The sequence below is a fragment of the Sciurus carolinensis genome, chromosome 1 (genome assembly GCF_902686445.1).
Source record: "Sciurus carolinensis chromosome 1, mSciCar1.2, whole genome shotgun sequence".
Classification (NCBI taxonomy): Eukaryota; Metazoa; Chordata; class Mammalia; order Rodentia; family Sciuridae; genus Sciurus; species Sciurus carolinensis.
Genome location: NC_062213.1, coordinates 33,010,565 through 33,031,497, shown reverse-complemented (window position 1 = coordinate 33,031,497; position 20,933 = coordinate 33,010,565). Strand labels below are relative to the sequence as shown.

At 36.3% G+C, this 20,933-nt stretch overlaps 1 protein-coding gene across 4 annotated transcripts in view; it reads left to right on the top strand.

Moving 5' to 3' along the window:
* Oxr1 (oxidation resistance 1) overlaps nt 1-20,933 on the top strand; it is a 420,876-nt gene that overhangs the window by 187,415 nt on the left and 212,528 nt on the right. The window contains exon 1 of one of the 4 annotated variants that reach the window (XM_047543806.1): nt 987-1,009. The exons of the other annotated variants lie outside the window; for them this stretch is intronic. Coding sequence (XP_047399762.1) covers nt 1,002-1,009 — 8 coding nt within the window. The 5' untranslated portion in view covers nt 987-1,001. Of the gene's footprint in view, nt 1-986; nt 1,010-20,933 lie in introns of those variants that run through there. 4 annotated transcript variants of the gene reach the window in all.

Below are 20,933 nucleotides of genomic sequence, written 5' to 3'. Positions count from 1 at the left end.
CTCTGTGATTTTTTTTTATGCTTTGTGATTTTTAAGGAAATAACTTACCCTTTGTCACAATGTATTTTTTTCACCTATCATATCACCTTTCTGCCCATAACTATGTAATCAATTTTTGTCCAAACTAAAACACTTAGAATAAGGGCATTCATTATTAAAGCTAGACTGTCCCAGTCAAATTGAGATGTGTGCCTTCTCTGCTGATACCCATTTTTATTAAATACAACAAATACTTTTTGAGTGCTATTATGTGCAAAACATCATGCTTTAGACCACGGATACATAAAAGGGAATACATATCGCTCTCACTAGCCCTCTCCTTCACCACTAACCAGCGGTCTTTTGCCTTGATGTACTGTATTTGTTTTTGAACAACAGTGCATTTTCCTGACTTGAAATATTTGAAAACCCCAAGTGGAGCAGAGCACAAGAATATTATCAGTGTCTTGAGGGAGATGTAGAATCCTGAGATGCAGAGACTAAAGAAAGCATATCTGTGAAGGTAGGAAGATGCAGAGTTTGCAATGTGTGCACCGTAGCATGAGCTTTGAGGGATGATTAGAAGGACTGAAGATGGAAATGAGAGTGGGCATTACCCTGGGGCAGTGTGCCTAGCTTACATGCTGCCATCTCAACTTGAGAATGGTGTAGGAGATGGGTAAGTTGGATTTGTCATGTTTGACCTGAATGTGGGGGAGCTAATGTCCTATGGCACTGTGGAGGGCCTTGTGTGCCAACCTGAGGAATATGTACTTATGGGACTTTATTAGTGAACAAATGGTGGTCCGGCGCCTTTGCTTGTCCTGGGTGTTCTCCTGCCCTAGTACTGACTGCTGTTTCTCAGTCCTGGTTATCATTCATTTCCCTCTACTATTTTCAGATCTGCATCCCTGATGCTGTGCTCAGTATGTGAACATCTTGATTTTCACTGATTCTGAAATTCAAGAGCAGCAGACTTCCTTTCGTTTACCTACCCTCTGGGAGTTTTCCCAAGGCCAATCATGCTTAGGTAACTGGCCTTGCATTCCTTTTTTTTTTTTTTTTCTCTCTTTCCTTCCATCTGTTTTCTTCCTGTTCCCAATCTATCTTTACTACCTTTCCTGATGTTTTCCCCAAATTTTTTAGTTGATTTTTTAGTTTACACCAATATTAGTACGCTGTTCTTCCTTGGCTCTTAGGCACCATTTTTTCCCCATTTTTAACTAGTCTGAAATAGAAATCTTTTAACCAATACATACAGTTAATGTGGTGACTAATCTTTTCTTCCTGAACCCCATAAAATGAAATCTGTGGCATTTTAGAAGTATGAAAATATTGGTGAAATTTTCCATTTTCAGGTCTGTGAAAGTACACAGCACTGGTTGAATTATGTGCCACACTTATCCACGCTCCCACACAATGAGGAACAGCACTGTGGTGGTTAGCAGAACTGCTCTGAGGTGACACTCACCAGCTGCTTAGACTGTGTATGTGATCTCCAGTAAGTGAGTCAACCTCTGACACCCCAGTCCATTCCTGCAAAATGAGGTCCAGAGTCATAGATCTGCGGGGATTGATTGAAATGATGTACACCTAAGGTATCTATAGTCACCTTTGTTATGTTAAATTTGCATTTAACAATGGAAAAGCAAATGAAAAAGAGCTAAAAAAATGCACCCCCCCAAAATGCTATCTGGTTATATTTTGTTAGACACCAAAAGGGTGGGGTGGGGGGGAAGGAAAAAATAACAGAATGAATCAAACATCATTACCCTATGTAAATGTATGATTACACAAATAGTATGCTGTTACACCATGTACAAACAGAAACAACATGTATCCCATTTGTTTACAATAAAAATAAATTAAAATAAAAAATAAATAAATAAAAAAGAAAGAAAATAGCTGTTAGTGTTAAGTAGGCTAGGACTAAAAAAAAAAAAGAAAAAAAAGTTCTCAAACTTTCTGAGTTTACCTATATATCAGAACTTTTTATGGGTCCCCTATGCTAAAATAAATAACAGTTTACTTACTAAGTATTTAGGTCAAAACAATTCAAAGGTAAACATTTACATGGTGTCCATCAGATGTCAATGGGTTTTCCTCAAAATTTTAAAATTGCTCTGGCACTCTGTGGTTCCGTGGGGCAGTTTGGGAATGGTGGAGGGGCTTTCTTCTAAGTCTTTAATTTCTCAGACGTTTAGCAAGTGCTGTGGGCTACTAACTCATAAGTTTCACCTCTCTAAAACTCATCTCTTCTGTTAGAGTTAGCTCTGAAGGTCCTTAGAGGAATACTTAAAAGAGAAAGCTAACACTGCAAATAAAGTGTTGCTTTATGTCTGATGCTCTCAGAGAATCTGAAGCAAAATGGGAAGGAAACAGACTTTGGTCTTTGATGTGTTCAACATACCAATTACAGTTGCCCTTAAAACCTGGAAGCACCTTTCCTGTGGCTTGCTGAGGCACCTGCAGGTCACATGCACAATGCTGTGTGTAAGAGGAATGCCTCATGTTTACCCTTCCTCTCTCAGAGCTCTGGAGACAGCAGGACAACACTGTCTTCCAGATCCATTAGCATGTTTTAAATTGCTGCCTACAGATATCTAGGCCCATGTAAAAACTTGGTAAAAGAAGCAATGCCTCAGACCTCAAGCTCCCAGGCCAGTGTACCCTCAAGTACTGTATATTATACCTTGCCTATTAATGTTTATGAAATTGTGTTATTAATACTTTAAAAACCATCACAAGCCCAGAATTCTAAATTGGAGAATCTAGGTTTCTGAGTGCTGAAGGACAGATAGAAACAAGAACCTTTACATATGAACTGATGTTAAGATTTTTTTTTTCCTTCAAGTGCATCATAAATTTTGCTACATTCTGGAAACCTATAGTTATACAAGCAGAAGTGTCTAGAGTGTGCCTTTGGGCTCAGTGACTTTTACATTGAGCTAGTATTAAAAATAAATCTTCCTAAAATGTACTATAAATTGTTCTTTTTTTTTTTTAATGCTACCTCCCAGGTGTGGTGTGTGGGACCTCTTGGGTTCAGCAATGTTGTCATTATATTACCATTTAGAGAACAGTCACTCCAGTCTGCAGAACTGTGCTGCTCACACCAGAGCAGGCAAGCTGCCTCCATCAAGTTCAAGTGGAAATCTGTTACATCAGTCCTGTGTCCCCTGCAGGTGTGCTTCCAGTTCTACTGGCATTCCTTTGAGTGCATTCTTTCTATTTCCTTTTGCTTTTCCCCTTCTCATTTTATACTCTCTTCTTTAGCACCACATCCAAAATCTTGGTCTGTAGATCACCTGAAGAAGATCCCTTAGGAAACCTGTTTAAAATGCACTCCCAGGAAATCAGAACTTCTGGGAATATAGTCCTGGAATCAGCAGTGTTAATTAACTTACAGGATAATTCTTATGTTAAATAAATCTGAAAAAGGTCAGGCTACACTGATTCTCTCAATTTTTAGGAAGTATTACATTCTCTTTGGAGACTGTGCATGGAAATGTGTTTCTCTCCCTTCCTGAGACGTCAGTGTCGTTCTGACCTATGCTTATTCCTTCCAGATGCTCAGGGTGGGCTTACTGAACAAGATCATTCTACACTGATGTTTACAGTCCTTACAGGAAAGGAGATTGAAAGAAAACTGGTGCTGGAAACAAAGGTTAGCTTAGTATCCAATACCCAAATAACTCCTTTGAGGCCCTATAGAATTTGAGGGTTCTGAATCATTGGGATTAGGATTTTAGGTGGGGGGTAAAGGGGGTTGTTGGTATCATTTAGTGAAAAACTTGGAAAATTGATTATATTATTCAGGTTCTCACTAAAAACTGTAGCTTTCCCACACTTCAAACATTTAAGTTTGAAACTCTTTCACCACACTGTGGATGGGTAGTGTGAAGAATGAATGAGCTCTAGAAATGATCCAAGTTTGTCGAAAACCTGTAGACTTTGGTTTCTAAGTCCTAATTCCCCCCCCCAGCTTTCATCAATGTCTTGATTTATCAACCCAGAACTACATATAGTCAGCTTATGAACACTCACTGTGAAAAAATGAATGAAGATCTAGCATATACTCTCTGCAACCATGTAGTCACCTGTAACAGTGTTTCTGAACAGTACTATACAAATTAATCATATGGACCTTGTTAAACTGTAAAGTCTGATTCAGTAGATCTTGGATGGGACCAGAGAATCTTCATTTGTAACTTTGCATTTCTGATATCGGCTGCCTTGGTGTCATTTGTCAATAGCAGGTGAAACCAAAGCTGCTGGTCCTTGGACCAGGTGATTCTTATGCCCATTAAAGTTTGAGATGCTCTCTGGTATCCCATTCTGCCCATTAATTTACTTTGGAGAGCTTTTTGGCATTTCTTAGTTATATATGTATTATTTCTATTCCCAGTATAAATCATATGAGAGCATACTCTCTCCACCTTGTTCATCACCATGTTCCCTGCACCACGGACAGCACCTGACACATGCAGGTAGTCTCAGCAGTGAGCTGGAGTTGAGAGCCCCTGTTACCTATTCCCCAGTACTCAGTAATGCTCATGACTCAATAAATGACTGAGGTTCAGGCAATATACATAGATGATATTCATACATTGTTTATAAAATCTTGAGAACATTTCGACAATTATCAATCTCAGGTTATAAGTATACAGTAAAGCAGGACAAGTTAGTATTATGGGCCTATATAATAAAAGTTCTTGAAATTGGGTCACTATTGGATGTTTCAGGGAAGAAGCCATAGCATTTGTACTGATCTTAGAAGAAGGAAAATATTGCTATGAACATAAAGATAGAAGGGGAGGGTAATCCATGGAGAGGGAATGTGGCAGGGTATTTGTTTGAGGGTGTATCTTAAGCTTTACTCCCTAAGAGGTCTCACTATTTCTGATCAATTATCCAATTCCCTAATTTTCCTGACATAGGAAATTTTGCAGTAGAAAAAGAAGTTCCTATAAGTGTTCTCTTTCTGTCTTTGATAGAATCCTAAACTTGCCAAAGAAATTACATCCTGGGGTATGATAGGAGAGAGAAGAGTTCTTTTGAGAACAGTTAGTGAAAAAAGAATTTTCCCAAAACAGGAAAGAATTCAGTCTGAGCTAATACTGCTGCTGGTGTTATTCATCTTCTCTGTGCATGGTCCCTGCCAGTAGTTTGGTGAGGATGTCAAAGGAAGCTATTATATTGAAACTCATTTTATCAAAATAATTTTAGTTTGGATATAGTGATTTATGTGTTTATTAATTCAAAAAATAAAATTTAGTAGATGATTTAATTATGATCTTTGATATGATGATGTACCCAAAATTTTAAACTATAAAGGGATATAAAAATATCTGTGCTTTTTGTTCATGTTAGATATGCAGGTACTATTAATACTATTGTGACCACACAAGTACCTGGGATTGAATTTCCTGCCACAGAATCTCAGGGTTTAAATTCATTTAGAGAAAAGTGATATTTCTGACACACTTCAGCAGGTGGAGTGAACGTCATGTTCACTGGAGCCAACATCTGTGTTAACTGCACTAGTTTAGCACTCAGTGCAGGATTTTGTAGAGGGAGATTTCATAAATGCCTTTGATGATTGGATTGTAAAATATACTCTTTGGATAATTTACCACTTACTAAATTGACATACTGACTTATCAAAGCTTGACACCTATAATCTTTCTAAATTCATATTGGGACTCAGCTAATGGAACAATATGAGTCATTGGTTCTTAATCATTTCTTTGTGATACTGACAGGTAATTCTTTTTCATTTATTAGAAAATTGTATACACATTCAATTAACATTTTTGTATAATATTCTCTGTCTGCCTTACTTTTTATCTCAAAATAAAGAAAAGGCATTGATGAGAAAGCAATCAGAGTAAAAGTTGAACTAGTAGAGTCAAATTTAAAAAGCCTAACTCATCTGGTGAAAATTTACTTGATGCTCTTGGAAATATTCCCTTAGCCAGTATGCCACCATGAATGTATATTTGATTAAGATTGAAATCTACAATTAAAATGCCACTTTTGTAATGTTTCCTTCATTTGCTTGGTAATGTGCTAATAGGTGTTAAGCCCCTCTCCTACAGGAGAGGGAGCTTCTGCAGAAGCAGAGTGTGTGTGTGTGTGTGTGTGTGTGTGTGTGTGTGTGTGTTCATCGAGTGCTGGAGAGTGAAATCAGCTATACATTGTAGAGAATGTTGCACCTTCTTATTATACAATATGGACATTTTAATTTCTTCCCATAGTAGTCTTATCTACCAACTTACTATAAACACATATTGCCCTGGAAAATTCATTTAAGGATTAATTTGTGTACTTTTAACTAGATTCAAATATCCTGGCTCACTCTGATTTTGAGTGTTTGACTTTTGTCTTCTCATTATAATGCATGCTAGAAATTTGCTGAAATTATCCTGAAGTAATAGCCACCAAAAGCTCTACTGAAGACTCTTAGAGGTTCGCGCATATTGTTTGCTATAAATTCTGTTTTGTAATATTGTTATAAAATATAATTTTTAAGAAAGCAGTGAGATTGTGTGAACATCAGGTATCCACATTTATTAATATTAAATATTTTTCCACTATGTGTTTATGAAGTTTACTGCCCACATAATAAATCCACACTTGGAAGGTACCTTTAAACATGTTATGGTTTGGATGTGAGGTGTCCCCCCAGAGCTCATGTGTGAGATAATGCAAGAAGGTCTGGAGGAGAAAGGATTATGTTATAGCCTTAACCCAATCAGTGAGTTAATGCCTGATGGGCTAACTGGATGGGAACTGGAGGCAGGTACGGCGTTGCTGGAGGAAGAGTTTCCTTGGAGATGTGGCTCTGGGGTATCTATTTTGTATCTGGAGAGTGGAGTCTCTCTCTCTCTCTGCTTCCTGATCACCATGTGAGCTGCTTCCTTCCTCCACACTGTTCCACAATGTTGTTCCTGCCTCACCTGTAGAGCAGAATGGAGCCCGCCTTCTATGGACTAACACTTCTGAAACTTTGAACCCCTAAATAAACTTTTCTTACTCTATAATTGTGCCGTTTGGGTCCTTTAGTCACGGCAGCAAAAAAAGCTGACTAAAACAAAACACAAATTCCAGTGCATTCTGTTTTGTAAAGAAATCACGCAAAAGAGTAATTCAGATATAAAAATATATGGATAGAAATATTATCTCTGCAGAAATAATGAAAATTTTGTTTACTAATGGTCAAGTTTCACAAGAGTCTGCAGCCCACATATTTTAGCTTCAAACTTTTGCATGAAATCCAAGATTGATCCTTTAAGTCATTATATGGGCCATAGAAATGTAGTTTATTTAAGTCAGACTTTAATGTAAGACAGATATTTTAAATCATGATTACATTTCCATTCTTTGTTCTGCTCATGTCATAAGCTCTGTGTGTGTGAATCACATGCTGCATTTTAGAATTCTACAGTAGGACACTTAGATAACATTTTTAAAATGTTTGGAATTGAAGGCAACTTCATGTGCCATTATTTCATCTTAATATCTTATATACAAAGAAAGAACTAAAGAACTGATGCCCGTGTTACCTCTTTAGCTAAAGAACAAAGAGATGTTTAAAGTATATACAATACCCTGGTTTCTGTGCAACCTCTAAATTTTCCCAGGAGGTGATTACCAGAATAATTGCTTGTTAATTACCACTTTTGCTTTGAGGTAATATTTATTCTTATGAAAAAATGTTAGTGCTTATGGGAGACCAGTCAGTGAAGGTCATCCTTATTCAGGAAAAATGTGCATTTTTAATGCATTTTAAATATCTTCATTTTATTCTCTTCTCCTTGTGACCCAAACCTCTGTGTAGCATAGTTTCTCTTTTTTTCTTTTTTATTCTGTATTGTTGTCAGTAAAAATAACAAAACAGATTCTTCTTTGTATATCTAGATACTTTTCCCCAAAAAAATCTTAAGATGCTTAGCTTCTACTGCTATAGAAAGATGAAAACACACCACATGACCACCACTCCTCCAAAATTGCTGTTGCCCTTCATCAGCTGAATACATGACAAGAATTATGAACATGTTTCAGTTTTCCTTTTTTTCCTGGAATTTTTTTAATAACTGGTAGGATCTTATTTTATATTTAATGTTGGAGGAGGAAGTAAACAGAAATATAACTAGTTGGTGTGTATGATGAAATAAAGCAATATTTGGTTTCTGACTTCAGCAATATTTTGAAGTTACATAGCATATATGATAGAAAACATTGTTCTTCTGAAACTCCAACTTGCTTGTTATTGTCTCAGTGACTTGCAGTTGCAAATCATTGTCTGAATAATAAAGCAGTATTTCTGTTGCTTATCACATTGAGAAGTGCATGCTAAATATGTAGTCACTGAGCGTTCATTTGCTTACTGTGACAAAAGCAGAGACCTAGGAATCATAAGTGACTGCTAATGTCTTCTTGCCTGCTAGTGCTCTATGGGTTTTTGTTGTACAAATAGTCATCATGTGTAGACTTCTTAAATGAGCTTCAGAGGAATTATCAGAGATGAAATAGGTAAAATCATTAAGGAGAAATTCAGCATGTACCATACATAGAAGTGCCATCTTTAAGATGTCATTCTCTGTCCTGTATATTGAAAAATCTCTTCAGGGAAAATGTCATTTTTGATTGGCAGGACACTTGCAACCTTTCCTTCCCAGTTAATGCAGAATGAAATTGCTGTCTCATCAAAAAGCCTGCCCTGAGCACTGGGAATCCATCAGTGAAGAAAGTAGCCAAGCTTCTAACTCTTGCATCATTAATAGAGACGAAAGGGGTCACAGATAATTCACAAGAAAATACATCAATGATGAATAACCTGAAAAAATCATAAATAAAATAGGGTGATGGGGGGAGATGACATTTCTGAGTTTAGACCTGGGTAATAAAGAACCCCGACAATGTAAATTTTTAGGGTGAATGCATTTCAAGCAGAGTAAACTTCTAGTACAAAGTTTGGAGACTACTTCAGTTCCTAGGAACACAAAGGATAGTGTGAACAGAATGGCAGGGAAGCACATAGAGATGAGACCAGTGAAGTGGGCCAGGCTGGGTCCATGCAGGATCCTGCAGGTTGTGGTGAATGACTTGGAACTTGCTCTCAGTGAGATGATAAGTTGGTGAAGGGACCGAGATAGTACCATTTACATTTTTCAAAAAGCACTTTGCTATTTGTATGGAGAATGAACTGAATGAGAGGAAAGAATGGAAGCAGTACAAAGAAACCACAGCAATGTTCAAAGAAGAAATAATGTTGAGTTAGCCCAGCGTCCTAGCCAGAGTCTTCTCCAGACTCTGCAAATTACCCTTGCTATAAAAGGTGCCCTATTTCTGAAGAATCAAAACTTCTGCCCATCTAAACACTTCCTGTTTTAATCCAAAGAAAAGGATGAAGTACTTCCTTGCCGTCTGTTCCCCAATCCAGGATTTAGATTGTTGATATCCTTTTCTTCACATGGAGATTATTTTGAAACACCCAGGTGGTTTGGATCAAATTTTATATATTTAGACTATTAATCTTAAGCTTCCTTTAAAACCCTACAGACATAGGAAGTAACTTAAACTGACAGAGGAAATTTTAACTACTGAGAAGATAAGGCTATCCATAAATTCATAATCTTCAGTACTTTAGGGTTGAGCTATGACTTCCAAGTTATGATTTGCTAACCAATAACTAAGACTCCATCAAGCTGGAATAGGATAATAGAAATTTCCTTATTCAGTATTTTTAGGTAATGAAGCATCATTTTAAAGAAACTGTGTTTTGGAAAATTAATTTGGGGGATCTTACCAGGTAGCACAGCAGGGCTAATGTGATAAGTGGACAACCTCTCAGCCTCACAGGGCCTGTGCTTACAACAGCTCCATGCTTGATTGAGTGTTCCACTGTCACTGTCTTGAATTCATTTTTTTTTTTTTTTTGTGCTGGGGATTGAACCCCAGTCCTCATACATGCTAAGCATATACTCTCATATACTCTACTACTAAGCTATACCACAGAACCTCCATATTTATATTTAAAGTGGGTTTCCTTTAGTCAGTATATAATTAGATTTTTTAAATTTTATTTTTATTTTTTTTTTATTTTTACAGACTGCATTTTGATTCATTGTACACAAATGGGGTATAACTTTTCATTTCCATGGTTGTACACAATGTAGATTCACACCACTCATGTAATCATAAATATACATAGGGTAATACTGTCCGTTTCATTTTACTATCTTTCCAACCCCAACCCCCTCCCTCCCCATTTTCCTGTACACCATTCAAATTTTCTTCATTCTTCTCTTTCCCCTACCACCCTCCTCGTTATATATCATCATCCACTTATCAGAGAAAACATTTGACCTTTGTTTTTTTGGGCTTGGCCTATTTCACTTAGCATAATATTTTCCAACTTCATCCATTTACCAGCAAATGCCATAATTTCATTCTTCTTTATGGCTGAGTAATATTCCATTGTGTATATACAGCACAAATTTCTTTATTCATTCATTAATTGAAGGGCATCTCAGTTGGTTCCACAATCTAGCTATTGTGAATTGAACTGCTGTGAACATTGATGTGGCTGCATCACTGTAGTATGCTGATTTTAAGTCCTTTGGGAATAAAACAAGGAGTGGGAAAACTGGGTCAAATGGTGGGTCTGTTCCAAGTTTTCTGAGGAATCTCCATACTGCTTTCCAGAGTGGCTGCACCAATTTGCAACTCTACCAGCAATGTATAAGTGTGCCTTTTTTCCCACATCCATGCCAACACTTATTATTGCTTGTGTTCTTGATAATAGCTGTTCTAATTGGAGTTAGATGAAATCATAGGGTGGTTTTAATTTGCATTTCTCTAATTACTAGGGATGATGAGCACTTTTTCATATATTTGTTGACCACCTGAATATCTTCTTCTGTGAAGTGTCTGCCCAGTTCCTTTGCCCACTTATTGATTGGATTCTTTGTATTTTGGGTATAAAGTTTTTTAAGTTCTTTATGAACTTTGGAGATTAGTGCTCTGTCTGAAGTATGTGTGGAAAAGATTTTCTCCCACTCTGTAAGGTCTCTTTTCACATTATTGTTTCTTTCCTGTGCTGAGAAAAAGCTTTTTAGTTTGAATCTATCCCATTTATTGATTCTTGCTTTTATTTCTTGCACTATGGGGGTCTTGTTAAGGAAGTGTGGTCCTAAGCCAATGTGATGGAGATTCAGGCCTACTTTTTCTTCTATTTGGTGAAGGGTCTCAGGCCTAATTCCTAGATCCTTGATCCATTTTGAGTTGAGTTTTATACAGGGTGAGAGATTGGGGTTTAATTTCATTGTACTACATATGGACTTCCAGTTTTCCCAGCACCATTTGTTGAAGAGGCTATCTTTTCTCCATTGTAAGTTTTTGGCACCTTTGTCTAGTATGAGATAACTGTACTTATGTGGGTATGTCTCCATGTCGCCTATCCTGTACCAGTGGTCTACCTGTATTTTGGTGCCAATACCATGCTGTTTTTGTACTATTGCTCTATAGTAGAGTTTAAGGTCTGGTATTGCGATACCTCCTGCATCACTCTTCCTGCCCAGGATTGCTTTGGCTATTCTGGGTCTTTTGTTCTTCCAGATGAATTTCATGATTGCTTTCTCTATTTCTATGAGAAATATCATTGGGATTTTAATTGGAATTGCATTAAATCTGTCATAGCACCTTTGGAAGTATGGCCATTTTGGTAATATTAATTTTGCCTATCCAAGAACATGGGAGATCTTTCCATCTTCTAAGGTCTTCTTCAATTTCTTTCTTTAATGTTTTGTAGTTTTCATTGTAGAGATCTTTCACCTCTTTGGTTAGATTGATTCCCAACTTTTTTTTTTTTTTTTTTGAGGCCATTGTGAACAGAGTTGTTTTCCTCATTTTCCTTTCAGATGTTTCATCGTTTATGAAGAAAAATGTCTTGAATTCTTAATAGTTGTTTTTTTAACAAGGGTCCACATATTTTCATTTTATACTGGGTACTCTAAATTATATAGCCAGTTCTGAGCACAGGACTCAGTTTCTATGAAAAATCTATGCATGTACTATGGGGCAGAGAGAGAGAGAGAGAGAGAGAGAGGCACAAGATGAATAGATTTGATTAAAGGGATTTTTGTGAAAGCAAATTCATCACCTATAGACGTTGAGAACTATTATCCCAGAGGCTCTCAGTACCTGTCCTTGAATACCTGATTTTTACAAATCCATGACAGAATAAAAACATTATTTGTATTTTTTATTGAGTTTATTCAAGTCAAATGCCTTCTCTTTATTATGACAGTAAATTCATCTTTACCTTTTTGTTCTGCATCTTTTGTTTTATACCATGTTGGTACTAGGTAGCAGCTTTTTCTTTGTTTTTCAAAATAAAACTTGACCACCTCATTTGTGTTCAGCATTTCTGCTTTACTTTTCCCTCTTTTTTTTTTAATCCCAATTTCATTTTTCTCTTAAGTATTCCAATAGCAATGATGTGCCATTCACAAATACCTGAACCTGATTTTTTTAAAGTTGAGTGAGAGGTAATCAGAACTAAATTCACATGGGTTTTAGAATTCCTCGTAAGACAAATTCAAACTTGGGCAGGGATGGCCTTCCTGTAACCACAGAACTCATCATTTCTGTATTTTTGTTTCATAAATCCATCCCATTTTATGCCACTAAAGAGAGCAACCATTTTCTTTTCATCTTGGTATCCCCAAAGCTTAGCATAGAACAGTAGATTCAAGAAGACTTCAATAAATGTGTAGAAAGCAAATATTTTTAAAAATCAACAGATAAAAGATTTTAAACTAGAATTGACTCTGAAATGAAGGAATATCTCCCTTTCGTAAGCACCTTTGTGGTAGGTTCAACTTTCTTAGCCTGAGAGTGTTGGTTAATAAATGTGTTATAATTGTAATAAGAAGTTATGATAGGCATTTGTCTCTGTTTCAGCTGAAGCTGAGACGGCGCTTGCTACTGTCCCATTTCAAAATAGGCAGGAGTCCACTAAATTAAGATTTGCAAAACTGACAGAAACTGATTTTATGATCTATATCTGATAATCCACCTTGAACTAATGCAATAGTTTGGAGATGAGAACAGGGTTTGCAGGAAACTGTTGGTATTCATGGAATGTTATCTTATCCCAACCTTCAGAGCAAAGGCATGAGGACTACATTTACCTCTCCTTACATAGGTAAGGGCTTTGATGGGACAAACTAAAGAGCCTGAAGAAAACCAGGGTTAGACTTTAAGTCATACCTGAGAAATAAAAAGAATTAGAGACTACAGCTGCCTGGAAGATCTGACAAGGCCTTGCAAAGAGTTGCTGAGTGGTAGGTGTGTTGAAACCTATGTGTCAGAGTGCTTGGTTCCTGTTGGGATGATTCCCTATAGAAAAAAGAAATGAGTGTTAGATCCAGTCCAAGAGGGCTACCTGCGGGAGGGAGGTAACCCCAGCAGAAAGAACATGAGACTCTATTGCCAGATCCTGTGATTGGGAAAGGAGCTCTTAGTGACCGGTGAGAGCAGCTGGATTCACCCACAAAGAGGAGACTGCAGACAAGATATCTCAATGTGGAGGAGACCACAAAGTTACCCATAAAATATCCTGCCCACCAAAGGGAAGAATTAGCTTTACCTTCCTGATAAAATGCAGAATTCAGATATCAAAAAGAAGACCCCCAGGCTAGTTCAGTACCTTGAACCTAGAAGGGACACAGAAGATATTAGTGAACAGGAAGACACGTTACCTCATAGGGTTAATAATCATTAACATTGCAAGACAAAAATCTAAATATCTTACTTCACATTTCATTCCCAGTCTAGAACACTGGTCTTTTCATTTTATCACAGCACCATTAAAATGCATAGTACCACTAAGTGTGAGCTGTAAAGCTAGCAAGTGTTCATGAAAGAGCTTCAAGGTGATTCTTCCTGTGGAGTTTGTATGTTCCAGGTGAATCACTTCATCTTCAGGTGGTAGTTACCACATGACTGGGAAGACACAGGACAGTAAGGCTTAACTATGAATAGACTATACCTAACCTCAAGAAGTGTACGGTGTATGAATTAAAGGCAGTGATTTGTCATTTTCTAACATTTAACATGAGCTCAAGAAATTTTAGTTTTATTACTGCCACTGTGTTTTTAACAAGTGAATTAGGGTTCCCTAAATATTTAAAAATATAAAAATTAATTGTAATTAAAGATAAATTGCTACTTTGGGCCATCATCAGATTTTATTTCTTATTTTTACTGACGATTGACTGAACGTACTGTTTTAAAGGAGTTGTGTAGGAATTTACAGTAGTGCTTCATGCAATTGGAAATTAACATATATAGGTATACATTTTTCCTGGTGTTCTTAATACACAATATTCTGCTTTCAATCTCCTTTTGTTTTTCCTATATAATTTACCACCTGCATAAGTATGAGGCCTAGAAGATGCAGGAGTGAAATGTTTATTAGCACAATGGCAATAAATAAACCCATGTTTTAAAGGATCTTCTATTCTACTTCTTAGACCATGTATTCAATCATAATTTTCATATTTCAAAATTGGTCTAGGTCATAGATCAGGAGACAGGTCTATTTCACCAAACCGTAATGAATATTGTGACTTTCTAACCGAAGAGAGCTGATTGTAATTTATTGAGAGATCTTTGGAACACTGTGACAGAGTCAAACTAAGAATAAAAAAAGATAGAGAAAATAAACAGAACCTCATGCCCTATGAGTCTTCTCATAAAGACAGGCATGGACCCTATGAGAAGGGGTAATTAATTCATTGTTGATTGATAACATTAATTATTAGTGAACATGAGCAAATACATATTAGACTCTGTGATAAATACTTTGAGAAGCAGATGAGCAGAGAATAGTAGAGAAGGAGACAGAATAGATAAATGAGATACAGCATGTTTAGAAAGTAAAGAATGATGTCTCAAAATGAGAAGCAATCAGCAAATCAGAGAACATTCTAATCAGAGGGACTAGCATGTATAAAGACACTGAGGAAGGAAAGAACCTGACCTATTTGGGAGCCTTGAAGAATATCAATGCAGCTAGAATGTGGACCAGAAGAATGGTCCAAGATCTGATAGGAGATAGATAAATGCATGGCTGACCATTAGAAGGAGTTTAGAAATTCATCCAACCACAGTAGGAAGCCATTCAATTCCTCAAATCAGGAGAATGTTTTATTCCTTATGCTTTAAAATGTTAAAGCTGCTGTAAGAATAACAGGTAGTAGGATACAAAATCAAACTGGGGAGACCAATATGGAGGCTGTAGTAATAGTCCAGAGAAGTGATGACTAGGGAGATGGTAGTGGGAAAGAGAGAGAATGGAGAGATTTAGGATATAATTTGGAAGCAGATTAAAGGAAATTTGTTGATGGATTAGAAGTGGAGACAGTTGGAAAGGATCGGATCAAATATAACCTCCAGGAGTCTGGTCTGAGTAATTGTGAGTGGTGCTATTCACAGAAATGAGGAAGACAGGAGAGAAGGTTAGGGCCAGGTATGGAGATTGAGAATTCATTTATGGACCTTTTAATTTTAAAGTTTGTACACGTAATGAATAATGCCAAGTAGCTAAATATCGCTGGATATTTAGGTTTTCAGTTCTGGGAAAAGTTGTGGTGGGAGGTATAAATGTGGGACATCTTCAGCATATGAATATTTAACCCCCTGGAGATGAATGAAAACATCTGGGGAGATGTTAAAAATAGAGCAAAGGGAGGTCTCACTTCATCGTGAGAATCGAATAGAATAAGAAAAACGTGGGGAATCGAATAGAATAAGAGGACTTTTAAGGGACTTTGAGAACTTTTAAAAGAGAAATATGAGAAGAATTGTGAATCAGGGACTCCAAGAAGATAAACTGTTTCAAGATAGAAAGTTGAGCACTGAGATGTATGAGTATGTTATCACAACCAACACTTTATATGCATCATGTTTTGTTACACTTTTCAGAACTTATTGAAGTGAGTACTGTTATTAGATCCATTTTGGAAATGAGGAAAGTGTAGAGAGATTAATAATTTGCCCCAGATCCCATAATAAGAAGCCAAGTGTTGGACCTAGATGTTCTACCTCAGGAATCCACAGTCTTAACCTCTGTGCTATCCTCCTCCACAAGTATCCTGCAATTAAGAAGCTCAGAAAAAATTCAACCCCCAAAACAACTCTTCAAGCTGAGCTTGTGAAGTTATAGAAAATGTAAATGAATATATTTGTGAAAGTGGTGGTGTGAGGCGGTATTGGAGAGGGTTATATGGTGAAGCGGGGTTGAAGCTATGTGTCCTGAGGAACAGGAGAAAGAAACATGAGGAGCCTTGGAAATAACAGGGCTGGAAGGGGTGGGAAATGATTGCACCTGGTTGAATGCTGGAGGGAGTGGGTTAGCAGGAAGGTAAAGATCAGGGACCACGATAGGAGGAGGTAACAGAAGAAGAAAGCCTGAGAAGGTGGCATAAGGGAAAGAGGAAATCTTCTCTCTCTCTCTTATATTCCTTTCTTGGTGCATACAATAGAAAGTTTCTTTCTGAAGGATCTAGAAGAAATTGTTCACTTTTTTTTTTCTTTTGCTTCTTTTCCCCCAAAGAAGAGGACTATGGATATATGACCCAGTCTCCCCTGACTTCTCTCCTTGGAATCAGAGAGACTGAGTTTGACATGTTTGTTTCTGTGATAGGAGGAAAGAGTTTTAAAGAAATGGGGAAACAGTAATGTAGCTTTATAGAGTTTCTGTTGGAAAGAGAGTGATTTCTTTAATATAATCTTTAAGGATTATATATGTTTACCTGAAGGTAGTGTAAAAATTCAACTTTGTTGTATAAGGGATATGACATAGACTTCATGTTTGATGTCACTATCATCCAAACAGAAGAAAATTTAGCAGCTGGAGATCCTCAAACTTGCCTCGAAAACATGACATGCTCTTGCTAGAGAAGCTAATCAGACTCTAACTAGGGCAGTTTTCCCAAAAATTCTTATCATTCCATAATGTAATCCATAACACCATTTTATATTTTAAAAACCACAAAATTTTCATTTAAACATATTTAGAATGACTGAAGGATGTTGACTATATTCATCAATAGGATGATTTAGTCTAAAGATATCATGAAATAATGGATTAATTAATTAATATTTAATTCCTGAATTAAAATATTAGTAAGAGACCTGTATCCTTCTTTTTTCCTTATTCTCATGGCTTTACTTGGGGAAATGAAGATGAGAGATTATTGTACTACACTGTCATTTTAACTATAAACCATTGGACTTTGGCCCAGGTGATTATTACTAGCAGAAACTATCTTATTAAGTTTGGAGTTGCCTTATGTTGTACATAAGCAAAACTACATTTTCATCAGCTAGTCCATATGCTTTCCACAGATCATTTGTAATAGACCCTGTTAAAAATAGATTCCTTTAATCAGCAATGTTGGATGGAAGCCTCAATTCTTAAAATAGTCTTATGTATTCTCATTCCTTCTTCCTAAAATGAATAAACAAAATGCAATCGATGTAGCAATAGCATGTTACAAATCATTTCATCAGAGGTAATGAAATTAAATTTCAGCTCTGAGAGTTATTGCAGAAGACTGTTCAGCAGTTACAAGAATTTGACTTCCAAATCCTTCAAGCCCTAATCTTTGGATTTACATAATGCATTTCCACTTTCAAGCTTTTCCAGTTGAAAGGCTTTGAAGTTGCAATGTAAAAACTGAAATAAATTGGATATTTGTGTAATTTTAAAGTGAATGCTTGCAATATAATGGCCTGATTAGAAATTGCATGGGGGGGAAACTCATAAAATTTTTTCTTCTATTAACTTAGTACTTTGAAACTTTATAGTGAAAGATGAATGTGCAAAAGTTCTTAATGATTGTTCCAAGAACATGTAGCACATGTGTCTAATGAATACCATTAAACTGTTGTCTTATTGGTTTGTTAAAAGCAGTAGACTCAGGTCTTTGATTCTAGAGTACTTGCTCTTTTTAATCCACCATACCACTTCTGAAACTTTTTATATAAGGATTATGATTTATCAAGATGCAGAGTGTTTATTTAGAAGCTATAAAAGTGGACCTAGTTGGGCTGGAGATATAGCTCAGTTGGTAGAGTGTTTGCCTCACAAGTACAAGGCCCTGGGTTCAATCCCCAGCACCACATTAAACAAACAAAGAACTTGACTTAGTGAATTAAGAATGAAGACATTGTTTGAATTTATTATAGGATTAATGATAGAGATGAGACAATTTCCTTTTTCAGTCCAAAATGTAAGACACATTCCCATAAATGGTTAAGGAGAAGGCTATGTTATGTGGGTGAATTAAGTTAATTCTGTCTTCTAACAAATTGTCCCAAGTCCTACTCTTTTAGTTTATTTTCATGAGATTTTGGTGCGAACTTGCTTGCATTTTTGCATTCTTTCTTGTGGTTTTCACCCACTGGTGACAGGATTCATTCATTCAACTATTTATTTGTTATGTGCTTACTATATGCCAAGCACTGTGCTGAATCCTAGTAATAAAATGATGAACAGACTAGAATATCCATGACTGTATTAAATAGATCTGATGGTGAAGACTTCTAGTAGAAAACGCTTTTCTCATATATCTCTTTTGTCTGCTATAAGTTGGAATATAAATAAACCAACTGGCAAACTTAGAGGACTTGCATGTCTTTTTCATGAAGGTTCAGTAAGAAATTATAATCTTTTATTCTAGAAAGTACTAAACTCTGGAGAGGAAGAATTGGTTTGGAATTTCATTTCTAGTATTTGTAGCATAAAACTAGGTATAATAGCAATGAATCCATCTGTGCTTCTATACAATTCTTAGTATTTTTTTATACTATCCTTGCCTTTCAAAGTTGAATTCAGTTGCAGTTAATAATAATTTTTTTTTATTTTTGCATGAATTTCTAGCAAACCATCCCTATATATTAGTGTAACTGTGGCTTAGTTCTTTTGAATTTTCTGTTTTTTGAATTTCCAAGGTGGAGGAAAGAATGAATATTTTAAAATGATTATGGGTTTAAAAAATATCTTATTTTAGTAAATATCTAGTTAATAAATGAACATATATGTACATATATTAGATGTAAAAGTTAATGGTGTCCCAGTAACTGTTTCAGTACCAATTTGCATTTCCAAAGGTCCACATTAATGAGAGTTTCCATTTCAATCCTCCTGTTTGGGGACACGAAGAATAGTATGACCATTCCAGTTGTAGAGTGGGCTGGAATTGGCATTTCTATATCCTCAGGGGACTGTTTTCTTGTTTTAATGCCTAAGTTTCCAATCTGTCATATCTTCTGTGGTTGAACTTCTGAATATGCTGTTTTTTGCTGATTTTGTGGTTCGTTTTTAGCTGCTGATTTTTAGTCAGACTGTATAGAAGGGGTAACAAAAGGCTTTAATTTTGCAGTGTGAAAATTTTTAGGCATTTGCTCCCCGAAGCTCTTTTTGAGTGAGTTGAGACTTTTGCAGCAGCCATGGTATCCAACTGGGAAAACCTGCATTCTCAGCAGCCTTACTACTTTAAATAATATCCTTACATTAGCTCATTTAGAAAGCAAGGAGACAGCTTCTCTAACAGTAATGAGATGTGCAAACCACAGATGGTCTTCTTGCTGGAAATTACTGGAAAGGACTACAAGTGTTGGGCTTTTGGAGTATAGCCATTCTCATGCATCTATACACATATATACACATGTGTTTTTGTGTAATATACAACAAACGAATGGAGCAAAGTGTGGGTTTGTACATCTACCGTTAGTACTATAGATGTCTGTGGAATTTTACCAACTGCTTTCACAGAAAGTAACACATTTTATGCTGATAATAGCTTTCTTAGGTAAAGCAGGTAGATGTCTGAATACCATTATTATGGGCAAGACTTAGAATGTTTAAGTTCTTGCCCAAACTCAGCTTACTTCTGTGTATGAGATGCTGAAATTTACCTCTTCCTCCTAATAGTGAACTGTGACCTTTAGGTTAAAATGTCCTGGATTCTAGCTTCTCCAACACTTTCTCTAAACCTCAGTTATCCCCTCTGCAAATAGGAAAAATGATACCTATCTCCTAAATTTTTTGTGATTAATAAAAGTAATAACGTGTGTATAGCATGTGGCCTTGTACCTAATACATCCTAAATAGTCAATGATAAATCACGTTTCCTTGTTTCTGCTTAAAGCAAAAACATCACTTATGATAATATTCTTCTAAGTGCTTTTCCAAATATCAACTTAATCCTAATATGATTTTTTGTAATAAAGATATTATTAATAACTTCATTTTACCAGTGAGCAAACTGAAGTGAGGTGAAGTTAAGAGTATTTACCAAGGGTACACAGCTAGTAGATGTTGGATTACCAGTTTCTGGTAGTGAGGCCTCATGTCTGCAACATCAACTGTTATACTGTTATTCTCAAGGTATGCAGTCAAATATATGGAAATATATCACTTAAATATTAATGATATACCACCTTAAATTTCTAATTATACTGGGAAACATTCCCAGTTTAAAAAAAAAAAAAAAAACACTCTGGGCTTTGGCATGTCCATTAACTCATTTAAGTTGAAAACTCCATGTATTTTACTCAAAAGGTGCTTCAAAAAGGAGTTCAAGATTTCTTGTGCTTCTCATAAAGAGGAAATAAGCCTTGCAAGGATGAAATTTAGCTGATTTCTATGAGAGTCATTCTGTTTAAATTGTTGGGTATTAGACATTTTCTGCCAATTCTTTTTTCTCTAGTTCCTGTGACTTCATACCTCATCACCAGCCTGTTGACCTTTTCCCACTCTTGGAGAACTGGTTGAAATGGGCTTGGACTCTATTTCTCAGAATAAGAAACTCAAAGCACTCCTCACACTTCTTTGCCATTTCTTGTCCTTACTTCCTCATGGTCTGCCTCTG